The sequence below is a fragment of the Pseudonaja textilis genome, chromosome 2, assembly GCF_049901715.1.
Source record: "Pseudonaja textilis isolate UNSWEBS1 chromosome 2, rPseTex1.2, whole genome shotgun sequence".
Taxonomy (NCBI): Eukaryota; Metazoa; Chordata; class Lepidosauria; order Squamata; family Elapidae; genus Pseudonaja; species Pseudonaja textilis.
Genome location: NC_141991.1, coordinates 163,151,518 through 163,169,490, shown reverse-complemented (window position 1 = coordinate 163,169,490; position 17,973 = coordinate 163,151,518). Strand labels below are relative to the sequence as shown.

Below are 17,973 nucleotides of genomic sequence, written 5' to 3'. Positions count from 1 at the left end.
TGTAGCATTGGTTTTGTAGTTATTTTTTTAAAAATTTTGCTTTTTTAAATATATTGTTCGTTTTTGTGACAGAAATCCATTTATCATTATTTTGGCTTCTTGTTCATGATAAATATCCTGCATCTGTGAGAGTAAATTTTAACCACAATTCATGTTTCTCAGAATCATAAATATGAAAGGCCATTTCAGTTTATCAAAAGCTTTCTTCATATCATGAAAATTTGTGAATATTTTATTTATTACTTCTCTGGTTGATTTTATCAGTGGTCAAAATATGTGTACAATTCTTTCATATAACTTTGTGATAAATTCACTGTGAGCAGGATAAATTAGGGTTCAACTAAAAAGACACTAAGTTTTCTTCAAGGATAGTCATGAAAAGTTTAGTCTATCTTCAGTAAGGAAATAAATCATATGGCTCTAGATGGGTTGGATTGTTCCACTCCTTGTAAATTAGAAACACATTTGAGGCCAAAAGTACTTTTCCACTTTTTCCTATAGAATGCCAATTTGCCATGGAATAAGTTGAAATTTATGTCATCACCCTTCTTTATCTTTGATGTATAACTTAGCATATTATTGAAAATAATAAAACAAATAAAAAAGGCTTGGTTCTAAGAATTGGTATTTTAAATGTTAAAAGTTATTATTGGATTTTAGTGATCTCTCAACCAGATTATTTTAATTGGTATCACAAATGCCTTCAATCTAATAATCAGTCACTTAGCCAATGTGAATGGAGAAAAGTACTGAGGCATTTTGTGTTATTGTGTGCAGCACAGTGAACATGGATAAGACGAAGAAAAGCAGTTGTCTGTGAAGGAAATAAGGGAAGTAATAACCAAACATGCTAAAAGCTCCAAAACCATCTTCAAAGAGATTTACATTCCTGTGACTATGATTATTAATATTATGAAGAAATTTAAGATCCATGGGACTGCAGGCAACCTTTCTGGACATGGCTGCAGGGGGAAAATTATCCCTAGAACAAATAGAAGGTTAATTGAAATAGTGGAGAAAGAAAGAAGAACTAATTAACTTTCAAGGTATAACAACATCCAATTGTATTACCTATCACTGTTGATCTATTTCTAGGTGAAAGACTTAAGATGACCCAATTTTTGAAAAACAGATACAAAAACTCCAGACTAGAGTTTGTTAATTTAAATGTTGACAAGCCACAGTCCTTCCCAGCCAGCTTCCAAAAGGCAAAGCCAGTGGAGGAGGCTGGATTTGTCAAATAACTGTGTGATTTATTTAATTGCAGTGATTCGCTTAACAACTATGGCAAAGATTCATTTAATAACACCTACCTTCCTTGGGAACAGAAATTCTGCTTCCAATTGTGGTTGTAAGTTGAGGACTACCTGTGCTTGACTGAAGAAAACTATCCAACCTAAAACAACTAGAGCAATTTGCTCAAGAAGAAAGAGACAAACTGCAAGTTGAGAAGCGTAGTCTTATTCAGAGTTTTAGGAAGTACTTGACTACAGTTATTGCTCAAAAAGGTGTTTCCATGTCACTTTCTGTTATTATTTAGAAGAAGAATATGTTAAATCATACATTATAAGCAAGGTGCTGCTCTTTGGACTATAGAATAAAGAATGGTAGGTGCCATTTATTTTTATCAATTTCAAGTTATTTCACAGAAAATTGGGATTCTTTGGAAAGGGGATACGAATAGTTTTGCTCACATTTGTGGCCTCCTGCAATGAAGGAAAAAGTGCCTGATGTTGTACCTTGTTCATCACCCTAATTGATGAAAGCCTGAAGTGGTTTTCATCGACCCTACCTGCACTGTTAACCAGGGAATATTGCTACACAAGTTAAATAGTATCACTGGAGATAATAAGCTTACCAGGGTCATTGGCAGCTTCTGCCAGAATCAGAACTTTCATGTGACTCTGAATGTTAAGAACAGTAACAGAGTTGGAAGGGACTTCGGAGGACACCTAGTCCAACCCCAGTAGATGGATGATGGGAAAGAATGGGCTGCTACAAGGAAATGTATTATCTCCAACATTGTATAACATACTTACAAATAATCAACCAGACCTTGATATCACTCATCTATTCATCTATACAAATAATACAGCAGGGGCTACACAAGAATCAACTTTTGATGAGGTAGGTGGGAAACTTACGGTAACACTTAAAGAATTAGATCATTATTATACCATAAATCATTTAAAGCCCGACCCAAACCAGACCCAAATATATTCTTTTCACCTCTGAAACTGAGGTGCAAGGGAGGAATTTGATGTTATGTTATAAGACTGGCCAACACTGAAGTATTTCTTAAGTAGTTCTAAGGCTAAAATCAGCTTGAGGAACAATATTATCAGAAAATTTATAAACTATACATGTGGGGAGTTCAACCATCTGCGTTGCACACATTAACTTTGGCGTTGAGCATCTCTGCCACAAAGTATGCTGCTCCAGTGTGGAGTATATCTACACTTGTGAAACAAGTTGATATCGCTGTCAGTGAAGCAATAAATTTAGTGACATGTTGTCTCAAACCTACTTTAGTGGAGAAAATATATCCTCTCTCTGGCATTGCCCCACCTAAGATCAAGAGAGAAGTAGCAGCGGATGCCAAGAGTACTAAGCAAGAGGATGATCCTTGACATTCTCTGAACAGACATATGCCCCAAGCCCGCCGACTCAGAACTAGGAACAGCTTTATGACAAGAAGAAATATTCTTGAAGGGTACATGAGAACAAAATCGAATTAAAAGATGGAGGAAAAATGCTAGTGAGAAAGGAATAATATTAAAGGAGGATATGGCTGAAAGATCTTACCTCCCTGATATCACTTGGAGGACCCTGAATAGGTTGAGAGTTGGAGTACCTAAATGTAAAAACCAATATACTCAAATGGAGGCTCTTAGCAGATAACAACACGCTGTGTTAATGTGGAGACACAGAGTCTGACTTATCTGCTGGTATGTCGTCTACTACCAGAAACGTGTACCGATAACTTACTTTTGGACAAGCTAAGCAGGTGGCTTCATTCTGACAGTTTAAAGTTTGATCTAGACATGGAAAAAGAAGAACCCTAGTTAATGGTTTCATCAAACTTCACTTTAAATTTTCTCACTGCACAAAAATGCAGTAGAAATGCATCTGGTTCCTGGAGATTTATTCAATTTTAATTAAAGCATTGCTTCCTTTGTTTCATTTTCTGTAATATTGTAGCCTTGTTAAATGATTCCTTTTGCTGATGTGTACATTTCATAATCAGCATCTGAGTACTCTGTAATCGCTTTGAAACTTCATGTTGGTTTTTCATATATTTGAAAATTAAATTTAATAAAATTCTGTATCATCTCATCAATAATTTAAACAATTGCTACTATCCTATAGTGAAGTGATAGATCTTTTTCTCATTGGGTAAAACAACAGGTTTTTTTTATATTTCTTGAAAGTCACCTTTTTATAACTTACTTGCTTCTAAAAGTAAAGGTTCCCCTTGCACATACGTGCTAGTTGTTTCTGGCTCTAGCGGGCAGTGCTCATCTCGGTTACAAAGCCGAAGAGCCAGCGCTGTCCAAAGGCATATGGAACACTGTTACCTTCCTACCAAAATGGTCCCTATTTTTCTACTTACATTTTTACATGTTTTTGATCTGCTAGGTTGGCAGAAGCTGGGACAAGTAACAGGAGTTCACTCCGTTATGCAGTGCTAGGGATTCGAATTGCTGAACTGCCAACCTTTCTGATCAACAAGCTCAGCGTCTTAGCCACTTCTAGTGGTGTGTAAATCATTTTAATCTTGTGTATAATATCAAGCAGTGGTTTCTGTTTTGAATTGATTTTGATAGTTTTGAATCATTTTTCTGTCTATCCATCCATTTCCACAAAAATATAAGAGAAATATATCATAAAGTAAAAAATAAAAGGCCAGTAAAATAAAAGATAAAAGATGGTGACATTTTTAACTGACTAGAATGCTCTCTGAAGTTTTCTTTTATTTAATGCCAAAGAAATAAATAATCCTCTTAGAAATGCTTTACTGGATTCACATACTGTGAATAAAGAAACATCAACAGGAAGATGCTCTTTAATTCAGGTTGACACTTTAATTTGATAGCTTCTTGTAATAATAATAGGCCATTCAATTCTACTTTTTCAAGCCAGTGTTTCTTTGTGAAATATTACATTTGGAATTAAGTATTGCAACTTCTTTATATTTAAGTAATAGCAAATTAAATATCCAGTGTATATCTATTCTTGAATTAATGTTAAGAGAAGAGGCACAATATGGATATTTTTCTCTAAAGGGTATTTATGTCTTAAACATCTAAGGAAGAAAATAATGACATATAATCTATGATATTTTTGGCAATTTGCAGAACGCTTTTGGTGTGAACCAAACATTTGCACAAAGAATCCAGTTAATATTTCCAGAAATAAAAAAATACCTTGCAATTTCAAGAAGAAATTGGAAAAAAACCCACAAGTTGTTCTCTAGTTATCTTTTAAAGCATAAATTGAAGTAATTGTAATTTTCCATTGTTCAACCGTAGTAATAAAAATATTTCTATTTCATCTGGAATTTTCTGTTTCATGATAAATTTAATACTCTTGTTTCTACCAGAAACAACATGATTTTGACCTAATGTTTACGTTCTAACACATTAATATATTTTAAACATTGTATTTCATAAATACCTATACTGTCTGGATTCTCATTTTTTTCTTTTCCTCTCCTCTTTTGAACGTGGTATTCAGTCTCTTAATCTTGTTGATTTTTTTAAAAATTTAATCCATGAAGTCAGTGATTAATTAAATGTAAGGGTAGAAAAATATCTGAACCAATTTCTTTCTGTTTCCATTTTTTCTTGTTTTCTTGTAGTTCATGACTCAAGCGTTTTCTTAGCATCTTCTATGGAGAGTATAAAAGCTTTGCCATTCATAAGACCCTCAAATGAAATGGAGTAATCCACCTGCATTTAATATTTCTTTCTTGGAGACAGGTTGTCATTATAAAGATTATTCTGTTTGCTTGAATTTATAACTTTTACTCTGAAATGTCTTACCATTCTACATAGAATAGAATAGAAAATTATCTACTACAATTTTTAATAAAGATTTCAAAGACCAAAACATTAAAACTTTCAAAGGCAGTATACTTCAGATATTTAGAGGAGGACGTGGTAGTGAGACAGAGTTAAATTTCAAGGTATGATTTTTCATTCTTTCCAAAAGATACAAAACAGACAACCATTTTAATGGCCGATTTTAAAATGCTGTTGTCAGGATACTTTTGTCTTTCCCACATGTTCTACTATGGTGCACTGGTTTTCTTAAGGTTAAAAAACATATGCTTTGGACACAGTTTTAATAATCTCTGAAATAAATCTATTGCAAGATCATTTTGAGGCTACAAATACTCCAGATGTTATTATGTGTACCTTTAAAAAAAAAAGTCTTGGGGTGTGTCAGTGCCTTTATGCTATACTAGTGTGCTGAGATTGAATAGGAAAAATGGGGGAGGAGACACTGTACTCAGCTGCCATGCTGTTATCAGAGGGATTGTTTCTGGACAGAGGTTCAACATTCATTGGTTGTCTGAAGAAAGCCATTTCATCTGAGGATTGGATAAGAAGCTGCGTCAATTTGCTGCCCGTCTCCAAGGCACTGGTGATGCTGCCTTCACAAGCTGACTAACGTCACAGCTCCATCACCCAGCGGGGTGTGGGCTTGCTTGTCGCCCCCCCCTCCTGTTCTCTGTTTAATTCTGTATTTGCTTCCTGCTGCATTTCTTCATCTGTCTTCTGCCAAATGCTAACAGCATGATATTTTGCAATCATTTAGGTGAATACAAGAAGGACGAACTCTTGGAAGCTGCTAGGTAAGTGCTGTTCAGAATACAAATGTATTGTTTTTGAAGAGAGCTAGTAGAAATCAGGGTGAAAATGGATTTTATGATCTGTCATGTTGTCATTATCTTTTTATAAAATTGGGCAGATAAGCAGTCCTTGTTAACATGAGTCTTTTGTATTTAAGTACTTGCAAAAAACTAAACAGTTGCTTGTAATTCTACAGTATAGTTACAGTTGAATTTCGACAAGATGCATTTCAAATTCTATTACGTTTAAAAAGCAATTTTTAATGAGAAATGTGTTAGGACATTTTTTTATTCTCTACCTTATGAATTAAAGGCACATCCTTCATTTACATATGTTATAGAAAAGCTTAGAGAAAGGCTGAAAGCTATTTATAGTAGCTTGAGGAATATTGCAACAATTTGGGAAATGTATATTTATTATATTTAAAATACAGTAAATTATATATTATATATGTTTATATAGGCATATTTTAAAGGAAATAATTGAAGCAAATTTTTGCTAAGTCAAAATGCACAAAGTGAATTGTGAACAGATGTTAATGTGAAACTCCATTTCATATATTCTATAAGAGACTTCCTCTCCCTTCCATTTCTTCTTTGCAGGAGTGGCAATGAAGAAAAACTAATGGCTTTGTTAACACCTTTAAATGTGAATTGTCATGCAAGTGATGGGCGAAAAGTAAGTCTCTGTAAATATAATTGTTATAATTTTTTTGGCAGCTGGTCAGTATAACGTATCAATTTAAAAATTTGATAACCAACCAGTTTGTGAATTGTAATTTGGGTCTCATCACATAAGATTGAATGATGTGTACAGTTTGACAGAGATAGTGGAACATAAAGTAGTTGACTGACTGCATTTTAAATGACAGTCTAGCATTGTGCTGCAGAATGCTTGTTAATAAATATCAATTGTGAGTTTGGGTTTTCTTAATAACTGTAAATGAACATTTTTCTCTGTGTGAGTGTTCAGGCTGTGAAAAACAGGGTTTCAGTACTCTAGGTTGTTGTAGCCAATTTCAGATCAATTTCATTAATCTTGTTGGATATTCATTCCAAATTTTTATAGTCTCACTTAATTGTCTAACTGCAGCTTTACATAATGGGGAATTAAATATATTAATCAGTACGAAGTAAGAAAAGGAAGAACTTATACATTCAGAATTCTAATTAAATGTTTCATTAATTTTTGTATTATTATAATCTGAGGTAATAGATTCTAATCTCAGTTTACCTGAGTTCACACAGCATGGTTGTTTTGTCTGTTGGTGCTTCTTAGGTCTCATCAATTCTTAATAACTGTCTGAAATGGGTAATCAGGTACCTCAGCTTCCGTGACTGAAATCTCCCCAGGTAATTTGGAGAGAGGACATGAGAGATATAATTTGGGACAGATTGTGGCTCATACTCTGCCAGCAGACTGTTTGGGGTTTATTCAGTGCAGTGAAGATTTAAAAGAATATTTTGGATGCAATTCGCAGCCTAAACACATTTTTCTATAATTCAATATGTATAGCTCTTACCTTATACTCATCTATGTTAAGTATGATTGGTTTAATTGTAATTGACACTTAGCCAGTTTTAAACTTTGTATTTCTTCTTCCTGTAAAATAACTGACTGGCTGTCTTAATTTTATTTTTGCATTAGATCAACCATCGGTTAATTAATTCTCAAATCGTGAGTTTTGAAACTGTGTGGTTCAACTCCTGGGCATTTCAGTTTTGTCACCAGGCAAAGCTGGGCTCTGTTACACCATATTTTTGCTTTGCCTTGACAAACCGATTGTCCACTTTGTTATCTGGCCCATCATTTTTTTGTTGTTGTCACAGTGATTGCCCCTGTAAAAGGTGGTCCCCGCACTTCTTAGTTTCTCAAGCCTGCCACTGCCCATTTTGCTCACCTACTCTGTCTACCACCCCCATTTTTTATTCTTCCTCCAGCAGAGTAGCAGCTAAGGGCCCAGAGTTTTGACAGCAGTCAGAGCAGCAGAAATAGAAAGGAGGTGAGCAAGAGTTCAGCTTTTTCATACTTGATTATGCAGTGTCAATTGCTTACAAGACCAGTTGCTATTGTAGATTGCTGATATCTGGAGGCCCTGGACTTTTGCTTATATTAATAATGGCTAAATGAGATCCAGAGCAGCACTTAATCAAGGACAGTATTAATCGTTCAGTAATCTATAACTAATACAGTTGAATGTTCTGAAATGCACAGTATTTAAATGAGGAAAGCTTTTAGGTGTTAGACTGTTTAAAAAGTGAAGCTGTAGCAGAATATAAATAGGTCTAAAATTTCTGCCAGAGAACAGAAATAGGTTAAAAATTAATTAATGGACTTAATAGAGTAATTAAACGATTCAATTAATGGGTTAAACAGTTATTGTTAAGAACTTTTAACAATGTATAAGTACATCACTGGATCAGTAAGGTGAGTTGCCATGTCCCATAATGGCAGTTCTAATGTTTGATATGTTAGCTAATGATTAGCGAGTTGACTTTTTAAAATTATTATTATGAGGGCAACAATTGGATTTTATTTCTTAGATTATTAAAATTAAAGCTGAATTGGGTCTTTCTGTTGCTTAAAACCATGTTGTCCATGCAGGCTTCAGATTTGCTCATTTGATTCCATCTGCATAATATTTGACCTATGTTTTGTCAAGGAGAACTCTTTTGCTATATACATGAGCATTCATTTGTAATTAAATGTTTGTAATTAAATACATTTGTAATGGACGCTCATGCATAGTATACTCATTTTATTATAAGAGTGATGTTGCATTTATTGGAGAAATATACATTTAAGGGAATTGGTCTAAACATATTTGCTGCAGTGATGTCCAGAGTACATGAAAATGTTGTATGGTTTGTAGTTTGTTGGCCGAAGGAAACAGAATGCAATCCACCATTTTTAGTAGAAGACCACCTGTTTGTAAGTGTGGGTTGTCCATAAGTTCCATAAGTTGGACTTTCTTAACCTGAGAACTACCTGTAATCACTGGGGTTCAACACAGAATATCTCTCAGATCTTCTAATAGACATGCAAAAGGCAAAGGTTTTTCTTACTTTCAGATTAAAGATACCTTTTAAAAGACTATACCGGAAATGTGGCTGCTAATAATAAAATAATAAGTGTAGATAATGATTCAGATAACAGATAATCAGAGTTGGAAGGGACCTTGTAGGTCATCTAGTCCAACCCCCCGCCCAAGCGGGAGACCCTACACATTTCTGACAAATGGCAGTCCAATCTCTTCTTGAAAGTCTCAACTGATGGCGCTCCCACAACTTCCGAGGGCAAGCTGTTCCATTGGTTGATTGTTCTCATTGTCAGAAAGTTTCTCCTTATTTCCAGGTTGAATCTCTCCTTGTTCAGTTTCCAGCCATTATTCCTTGTCTGGCCTTGAGGCACTTTAGAAAATAGCTTGACCCCTTCCTCCCTGTGGCAGCCCCTCAAATATTGGAAGACCACTATCATGTCTCCCCTGGTCCTTCTCTTTACTAGACTAGCCAAGCCCCATTCCTGCAACCGTTCATTGTATGTTTTAGCCCCCAGTTCCCTAATCATCCTGGTTGCTCTTCTCTGTACTTTTTCTAGAGTCTCAACATCTTTTTTTATAATGTGGTGACCAAAACTGGATGCAGTACTCTAGGTGTGGTCTTACTAAGGCTTATAGAGTGGTATTAGTACTTCCCTTGATCTTGATCTGTTAATACAATTTAGGATTGCATTAGGTTTTTTGGCGGCTGCTGCACACTGCTGGCTCATATTTAGCTGGTTGTCCACTAAGACTCCAAGATCCTTCTCATAGTTACTGCCATTGAGCCTGGTTTCACGCAGTCTATATGTGTACTTTTGGTTTTTCTTACCTAAGTGCAGGACTCTACTTTTCTCTACATTGAATTTTATTTTGTTAAATATGGCCCAATGTTCTAGTCTGTCAAGATCCATCTGGATCTTGAGCCTATCTTCTTGGGTGTTAGCTATTCCTGCCAGCTTAGTATCATCTGCAAATTTGGTAAGTTCCCCTTCTATTCCCTCATCTAAGTCATTAATGAAGATATTGAAGAGTACTGGGCCTAAGAAGAAACCTTGTGGCACCCCACTGCTTACTTCCCTCCATGTAGACTTTGACCCATTAAGGACTACTCGTTGAGTACGGTTTGCCAGCCTGTTGCGAGTCCCTCTAGTGATGGTGCTATCTATTCCACTTTTTTCTAGCTTACTAAGAAGTAAGTTGTGCTCTACTTTGTCGAATGCCTTGCTGAAATCTAAATATATTATGCCCACAGTATTTTGCTGGTCTACTAATTTAGTCACTGTGTTGAAGAGTGAAATTAGATTGGTTTGGCATGATATGTTTTTAACAAACCCATGCTGGCTGCTAGTTATTACTTTACTTATTTCTAGATGTTGGCAGATCTGTTTTTTTATTATCTTTCAGTTAACAAAACATGTGATACCCAAGGTGTTAATTTTGGGGCACCACAATAAAGAAAAAATAAAATAAACTTTCAAATTGTTACCAAACCAAATAGATTAAAATACTGCATTGAAATAAATTTCCCACCCAGTAAAGGGCCTTCCTTCCTCGCCTCTCTCCCTAAGTCCCTACATTTTTGTGGAAAGATTTCAGAAGTCATCTGCCATTGCCTGCTTCCTAAGGCTGAGAGATGAGAACTGTCCCAAGGTCACCCTTTGTGCCTAAAACAAAACTTGAACTCAGAGTCTCTTAATTTCCAGCTTGGTATTTTAAACACTACACCAGATTGGCTCTCCAACCAAGTAAAGCAATTACTTCTTTTTAAAAAAAGCAAACTATGGAGAGCCTAGCTATCTCAAGAAATCTTTTTGGTTGACATAAAGCCAAATTGTTTGATCCACAATGGAACTACAGCTAATATTTTAAAAACAATTTCACTCCATTCAAGTTTTTAAATTATTTTTAGTTCTTACCCAAGAATGTCTTTTCTTCACTGATAAACCAATTAATCATTCCAAATTTTATTTTCATTTTTCATCTATATTATAAAAGATGATAACTTGAGAGTTGCCACCTTTTGCTAATTTACTTGTTATTTATTTCAAATAAAATCCTACAAGACAAATCATCAGGATTTGTTACACATATTTTTCTTAGACTTTTGGATTGATTTTCGTACCTTATCACTTAAATGACAATCATATATAAATGTTTTCTCTCCCTCTCCCCTACAGAATAAATCTGTATTTATAGAAGTCTGGTATAGCAGGTGGCAACAAGCCTAGAGGCCTTCTTGATACCTAGAATTTTGTGCCAGAAGCATTGATTATATGAGTTATATTGGTGTGTTAAATTATTCATAGTCTTATATGTAGTTTCAAGTGATATAATTAAACATGGGTTTGTTATTTGAATCTTTCTTAGCCACTAAACTAGATTCCCCCTCCTACTATTCCCAAGATGTCTTCCAATCCTTAAAGTGTTTATGATGCAAGATGGAGTTTACAGAAAGTAAACTGCAATATCTCTGCATTATTTTGTCTATTTGCTTTATATTTATATTTATAAAGGATTTCTCTCATACTAATGCACAGTGCTAGAAATTAGAAAACAAAAGGAGCTTGAAGCACAAATGAATGTACTTTTCATGCTGAATATACTTAATAATAATGTAAAGCCCTTCGTATAAAGGAAAGATCATATGGGACTGGTGCATCCCAGTTTAGCGCCAAAACCTCTCCTTACTTTCTGCAGATGGGTAAGGCTATTTGAGTGGATCTCAGTTCAAAAATTCTTCAGTTTCAAAATATCACTATCATGTGAAATACTAACTATTGTGATTTTATTTGAATGGCTTACCCCTTTCTGCATGTTATATAAATACAGTTTATTTTAATTTTAATATTTTCGGCATACCTTAAGGATATTTATGAAATATGCGAGGAAATATATAATACTCTATTGAACGTCATACTTCCATATCTCGTCCAATGAATATATACTATTTTTATTTGTGTTGCATAAACCTATGCACTTGGAAAACTAGAATAAAATTATACATGGACATAAGGACATATTGCATGTACAAAATACATATATTTTGAAAAAAAATGTAAGGCAAATAATCTGCCACGCAAATAATCTCCCTCCCTGCCCACAATCCCATCTCAGGACTGAGTTTTTTAGTACAGTTTTTGTCTTTTAGTCTATGATGATTCAGTGAATTTCAGGATTGGAAGAGTAACAGAATAGCACAATTGGAATGGACATTGGAGGTCCTCTAGTCCAGTCCCCTAATCAAGCAGGAGACCTATACCATTTCAGGCAAATACTAATTGTAATACACTTTACTGATTAGTTTACCATATCAAAGCATGAGCATCAGCCACATTAAAACAAATGAGATAAGGTATGATACACCCCACCCCAGCGTGGGGTGAAATAAAATATATGGTAGATAAAATAGGATAAAGATAAAAGAATACAGGTAATATTTGATTTACAACTGTAATTGAGCCTGGGATTACGGTCATACGTCATGGTGGTTATTAAGCGAGTCACTATATGACCATGCTCAGTTATCAACATTTTTTATAATGGCCATTAAGCAAATGCTGCTTAAGCAAATCCAATGGTGTAGAACAGTGTTGGTGAACCTTTTGGGGTACCGAGTGCCGAAACGGGAGCGCGTGCACAGCGGAGCACTGGAAACCGGAAGAGTAGCTCCCCAGTGGGTACACGGGAGTGCTGGAAACTGGAAGAGTTGGCCACCTGGTCTTCCAGTTTCTGGCATGCATGAGCTCATGAAGACCAGTTGGCATCCCGAAAACTGGGAGATGCTCTTCTGGTTTCCAGTGCTCCTGCACGCACACAAAACATCTAGCCGGAATACAGAAGAGCACCAGGCAATAGCTGACATGCACGGAGAGATTGCTCTGCGTGCTACTTCTGGCACACATGCCATAAGTTCACCATCATGGGTGTAGAACAAAGAAATTGTCTATTGAGGAATATCCAGATCTGAATCTAGCTTGTTCTTCCACTGATATATTCTTTGCCCAATCCTCTATTTTCTTCAAGAGATATCTTAGTTGTTATAATCTATAAGGCTTATGGGTATGTAATTTGAGGAGACTTTCTTCTCTCTCTTTTTGTATATGGGAAATATGGTGGATAGTATCCAGCCTCCTGGAAAATAAGACCAGTGTTGCCCATATATGTAAACAACTTGCCAGCAGTGGAATTCACCAGTCAATATAAGTCTGAAAGAGTTCTGGGCTAGCAAATCTTCACCAGATGTCTTATTGGGCTTCAAGAATAAATGTGTTTAATTTCTGCCACTCATATTGGTGGCTGAGAGGAAGATTATAAGAGGTCAAAAATTTAGTAATCATGTTTTCTGGATGATCCTGGTTGAGATTGGCAAATATGTTAGTTCTAAAAATCCTATAAAGTATTGCTGAGATAGGGATACTAGTTAGCTTTACACCCCTTCAGCATGCCAGATGTGATGTTCCAAAATATGACTGAATTGAACCGCTGATTTTCTAACTCAGACCACACTGTAGTTGTGTAGTGAGTCTTCTTGGTGGCTATTAGTTTCTTGTAGTTGTGTCTTGGCTTTAACATCTTGGCACGATTGCTTAGTGCAGGGGTGTCCAACCTTGGCAACTTTAAGACTTGTGGAAATCCACAAGTCTTAAAGTTGCCAAGGTTGGACACCCCTGGCTTAGTGTAAGGTTTCTTTGAACCAAACACATAGCTGCTTTTAGAGTCTTTCTTGACCAAGAGCAATCAAGGACCAACCATTTAGATCTCGTGGGCTGTCAGTTCTTAACAGGCAATTTTTCTGTTATGTTTTTTTTACATGAAACACACATTGGCACACCCAATTAAAAAAATTGCATTTGGATCTTGAATAGTTGTAAGATTGTTTTCACCCAAGGCTGGGCTCTCTTGCTTTTGAACCTCCTTGTTTGTCTCACTTTAGGTGGGCAGGTAGCCTCTTATTGTTTGATACAGGTAGTCAGTCTTATATCAGAACTGCCATAAAAGGTACTACAATTAATTTATGGTTGCTGCCCTCCCTCACATAAACTTGAATGTCTAAGAATAAATTGGTTTTGTCTGTTCAAACACAATGTAATCCTAACATTCCCAGTACGGAAAGTAAAAACATATATAAAGCAACTGCCTCCCAGGATATGAAGATAACTTATGTAAGTCAAGAAGATCAATTTAGAACTCACCATATTCTCTGAAATGCCAGGGTAGGCCAGTTGATAAATAGTCGTCAGGTATGATGCCCAAATGGGCATTGTCAAGCCTACCCTAGCATTAAAGTCTCCCAATAGGATCACAGTGGTTTTAGGTGTTTTATATTTAGTTCTGTGGTTGCCTTTTCTAATTGTACCCAGATGTCAAAGGAGAAGTAAGAAAGACTGGAAGTAAGAACCTGGGATTCACCATTCCTGATCTGTGATTAGTTATAATCACATACTGGTAAAAAATCATAATTCAGATATTGTAACTGATGAGAATGCAAAGAGAAATTTAATATACAAAGCACTTTTTGCATATAAATTGTAAAACTTAATTTTAAGGGAAACAAAGGAGGGGCCCCATTCCAGACATTGCCAGTGGATCATGTTATACTTAACTGGAAAATGTTTTGTTGTGGGAGATTCAGGAATCCTGTAAAACTGTCCTTATTTTGGTCATCAAAGAGAAAAGATAATATAGTGATCGTAGTTGTGATTCAGATTTCCAATCAACCATGTAACATTCTGAATGATCTTGAGCCAGTTACTATACAGTATCTCAGCCCTGCCCTAGAGGAGTCCTAGATTAAATAGTTGGAGGAAATCTGGAAGAAAAACAAGATATAAATGTTATACATAGAAAGCCTTTAAGTTCAGATAGGAAAAATTGACTTCTTGTTTTCATTCTTTCATTCATTGTGGTATTTCAAGTTTTATCTGCAAAATAGAAAAGTTGCTATTTTATACCAGTTATTTTTAAAATAACAATTTGTGTAACTTGTTACTGGCAACTTCCCAGTAAAATACTAATTAAAGTTTCTCCTTTGTTAAGCCGATCCTGTTTCAATTGTGATTCCTTAATTTTGTGTTCATTATTGTTTAAGTCCCAATTATTAATATGTGAATAGAGGGGAAGGCCGTTTTTTTTTTTGCTTATACTCCCTACATCTCCACAAAAGCTACTTGGAGAGTTAGAGAAATATGTCTGAGATGGTATTAAAGGCTGCAGTGGGTAATGAAAACAGGTAAAAAATATCTATTCTTTCAGCCAAGGTTTCAGCTGGCTCTTGATCGCTTCCATGAATAGATTTTTTTTTTATTTTTCAAAGTTGGAGAAAAGTTGGTCAGCAGCCCCTCTTATCAGGCAGTTTTCGTGTCCTGAAGAATTTTTCTGAAGAAAGTGGGGTTTTTTTTACTATTGATGTTAATAGCATACTATACTCAACCTAGTGTTCTTAAGATGTTTTAGATACTGTAATCTGATAATTTGGTTATGTTTTACATTGGTAAAGTTGAATTTGCATGCACCATACCCTTAACTAAAATACAGTCCACAGTCTCTATAGTCATTCTCTAGCAGTTGAATTCCAATTAAAATGGCCAGCCAGTTCAGTCCACACATTTTTTTACTGCTACTATATTTTTCCTCTTGTTTGTTATTTTCTAGATAAATGTATTATCACCTGATGTCTCCTGAGTATACAGTAGTGGCCAAAATTGTAGAAACCTTTTGGGGAAAATGTACTTTTATGACATAACTACCAAACAGGGAGATCTTGGTTTCATCACTCCAACTAACACTGTCCCATTGTTCCTCTAGCCAGGTAACATGGGTTTTAGCCCAGTTTAGTCTTTTCAACCTTTGTTTGAGAAATAAAAGTGGCTTTTTTCATGGAATTCTAGATTTTAGACCAAATTCCTGCAGTCTGCCCCAAACAGTCCTTGTACTCAACTTCATATTGCATTGCGGCATTTCATCTTGTATATACTCAGATGATTTTCATCTGTCACATCAGCACAGTCTCTTAATTCTTCTATCATCACTTGTTGTTGTGCACCCTTTTCCTGCCTTTACCAGTGTGGTTTTGTAATGACCGAGTTTCCTTATGCCTTTTCAAAAACTTAGAAATGCCACCTTTGGTTAAGTTTCCACCAATTTTTCTTCTAATTTCTTTATAATTGTAGCCTTGTTCACTTAATAATACTATTTTACATCACTTTCTGGGTGACCAGTCAACTCTTTGCACTATTACTTTAATTTTATTATGCTTTACAAGCTCACTAAATGAAAAACCCAAAAAAATCTCTACCAACTTGATACCGATCACATAACACACTGACAAATGTCCTTCTCTCAGCTTCAATACATGACATCAATAACTGAATCCTACTGTGATCTGATTGGCTCATTGCCAAAACAAGATGACACCTAATTGGCTTTCTAAACACTCATGCTCATTGGCTAACAATCAGATGATGGAAAGCTACCTGATATCAACCTAAGCAAGTTGTGCTTCCTTTTTCTGGTTATTTGGCTATAACTTTTCATAGAATACAGATAATTGAACAAACTTTGCTGCATTACATTCTTGATTAAATTATCTTTCTATAATTGTATAGTACTATTCAAAAAAAAGTGGTGTTATTAGCCATCAAACCTCAAAAATACACTTTTCCCAAATTAATTCAACTTCTCTTGGAATTTAGAGAATAGAGTGAAGATAAGTTATAAACAGGGGTCCCTATAAAAATGGCAATATAACCAGCAGTGTATGTCTTCTCATATATTGATATTGGACTGATTGGACTGCAGTTCTCTAGACCATCCTTATCATATTTTTGAAGAAAGGCATGCCTGTTCTCCAGGAATTTTCAAAGATAATTATATAAAAACTAACTGATAACTTGGCATTGCCCGGGCATTATTTTAATTATCCCAATCCTGTATTAGACAGGAAAATCTTGTAGTCTGGACTCATGCTGTTGTATTGTCTCTCGTGCAGCATCGCACGTCTTCTATTCCTCTCCTCGGGAGTTTCTTGCCTACTCTGGTGTTTCATTTTTTTTTATTGCACTTGGCCAATTGCCTGACGTTTCTTTGGAGAGCTGGGAGGGAGTTCCTTTGTGGAGTACTTGAAGTTGTTACCATGGCAAGTCTACTGTGCTGTACAGTAGAAGTCATTTTAAAGCACACACCCTCTCCGAGAGGTGTTAGGGGTGTCTTACCCCCACAGTATTTGTTTCCAGAGGGTAAGTCATCTGTGTACCAACTTTGGTTGAAATTGCTCAAGGTGTTCCAGAGTTATTCGTGTGTGTGTGTGTAATAAAAATAAAAAATTCAGCCAGAACATTAACACATCCTATTAGTGCCTTAAAATGCATGAAAGATGTCCATGAAATTTGAACCCAATCAATATAAATGGTATTCCCTGACCCTATTTCTACCAACTTAATATGTCCCTTTGGTGCGCACAATTATTTGGTAGAATACCTATCTTATTTTTGAAGACTGACCAAAAATGGATCAATTATCCCTTTCTTTGTTACCTTTAAACTTGTGCCATCTTCACTGAACATGTGGCATACTTTTTCATTACTTTATTTTGAACATAATTAAAGAAGCCCCTTTTGTATCCTTTGCCAACCTTAATTCTTAAATATCCTTTTTTAAAACAATTTCTGCAGTTCTAACTTACCTGCTGTCTTGATTTCTTCTCTTTGTAAATTCTGTATGTATCTTTTAAAATTTGTTTTATTTATAGTCCCAAACACATCAGCGTATCTTCCCCCCCCCCAAATTTTTTATAGCAGCCACATTGGCTTTTTCAGTATTCTGTTTTTCTCTTCTGTGAATTATTCGTTATCCTGCTTCTAGTACAGTGTGTTTTGTGTTTCTTTTCCCCTTAACTTTTTCTTGTGCAGAATGTTCCTTAGTATTACTTTATATTTAATTAAATTTGCTTTTCTAAAGCTAAAAATGGGATTTTGTTTATATCCAAGTCTAATTTAAAGTCAAGAACTCAGGTATTACATAATCAGTTTTCCCAACATTTCTGATATTTCCAATTCATTGATGCTACCATCTTCCATT

At 35.4% G+C, this 17,973-nt stretch overlaps 1 protein-coding gene across 2 annotated transcripts in view; it reads left to right on the top strand.

Moving 5' to 3' along the window:
* Nucleotides 1-17,973, top strand: part of TNKS (tankyrase) — a 93,795-nt gene that overhangs the window by 35,872 nt on the left and 39,950 nt on the right. The window contains exons 4-6 of one of the 2 annotated variants that reach the window (XM_087926291.1): nucleotides 5,824-5,860; nucleotides 6,461-6,536; nucleotides 7,506-7,535. In XM_087926291.1, the coding sequence (XP_087782417.1) occupies nucleotides 5,824-5,860; nucleotides 6,461-6,536; nucleotides 7,506-7,535 (143 nt within the window). The remainder of the gene's footprint in view (nucleotides 1-5,823; nucleotides 5,861-6,460; nucleotides 6,537-7,505; nucleotides 7,536-17,973) is intronic. The other variant, XM_026712685.2, reaches the window with a different exon arrangement.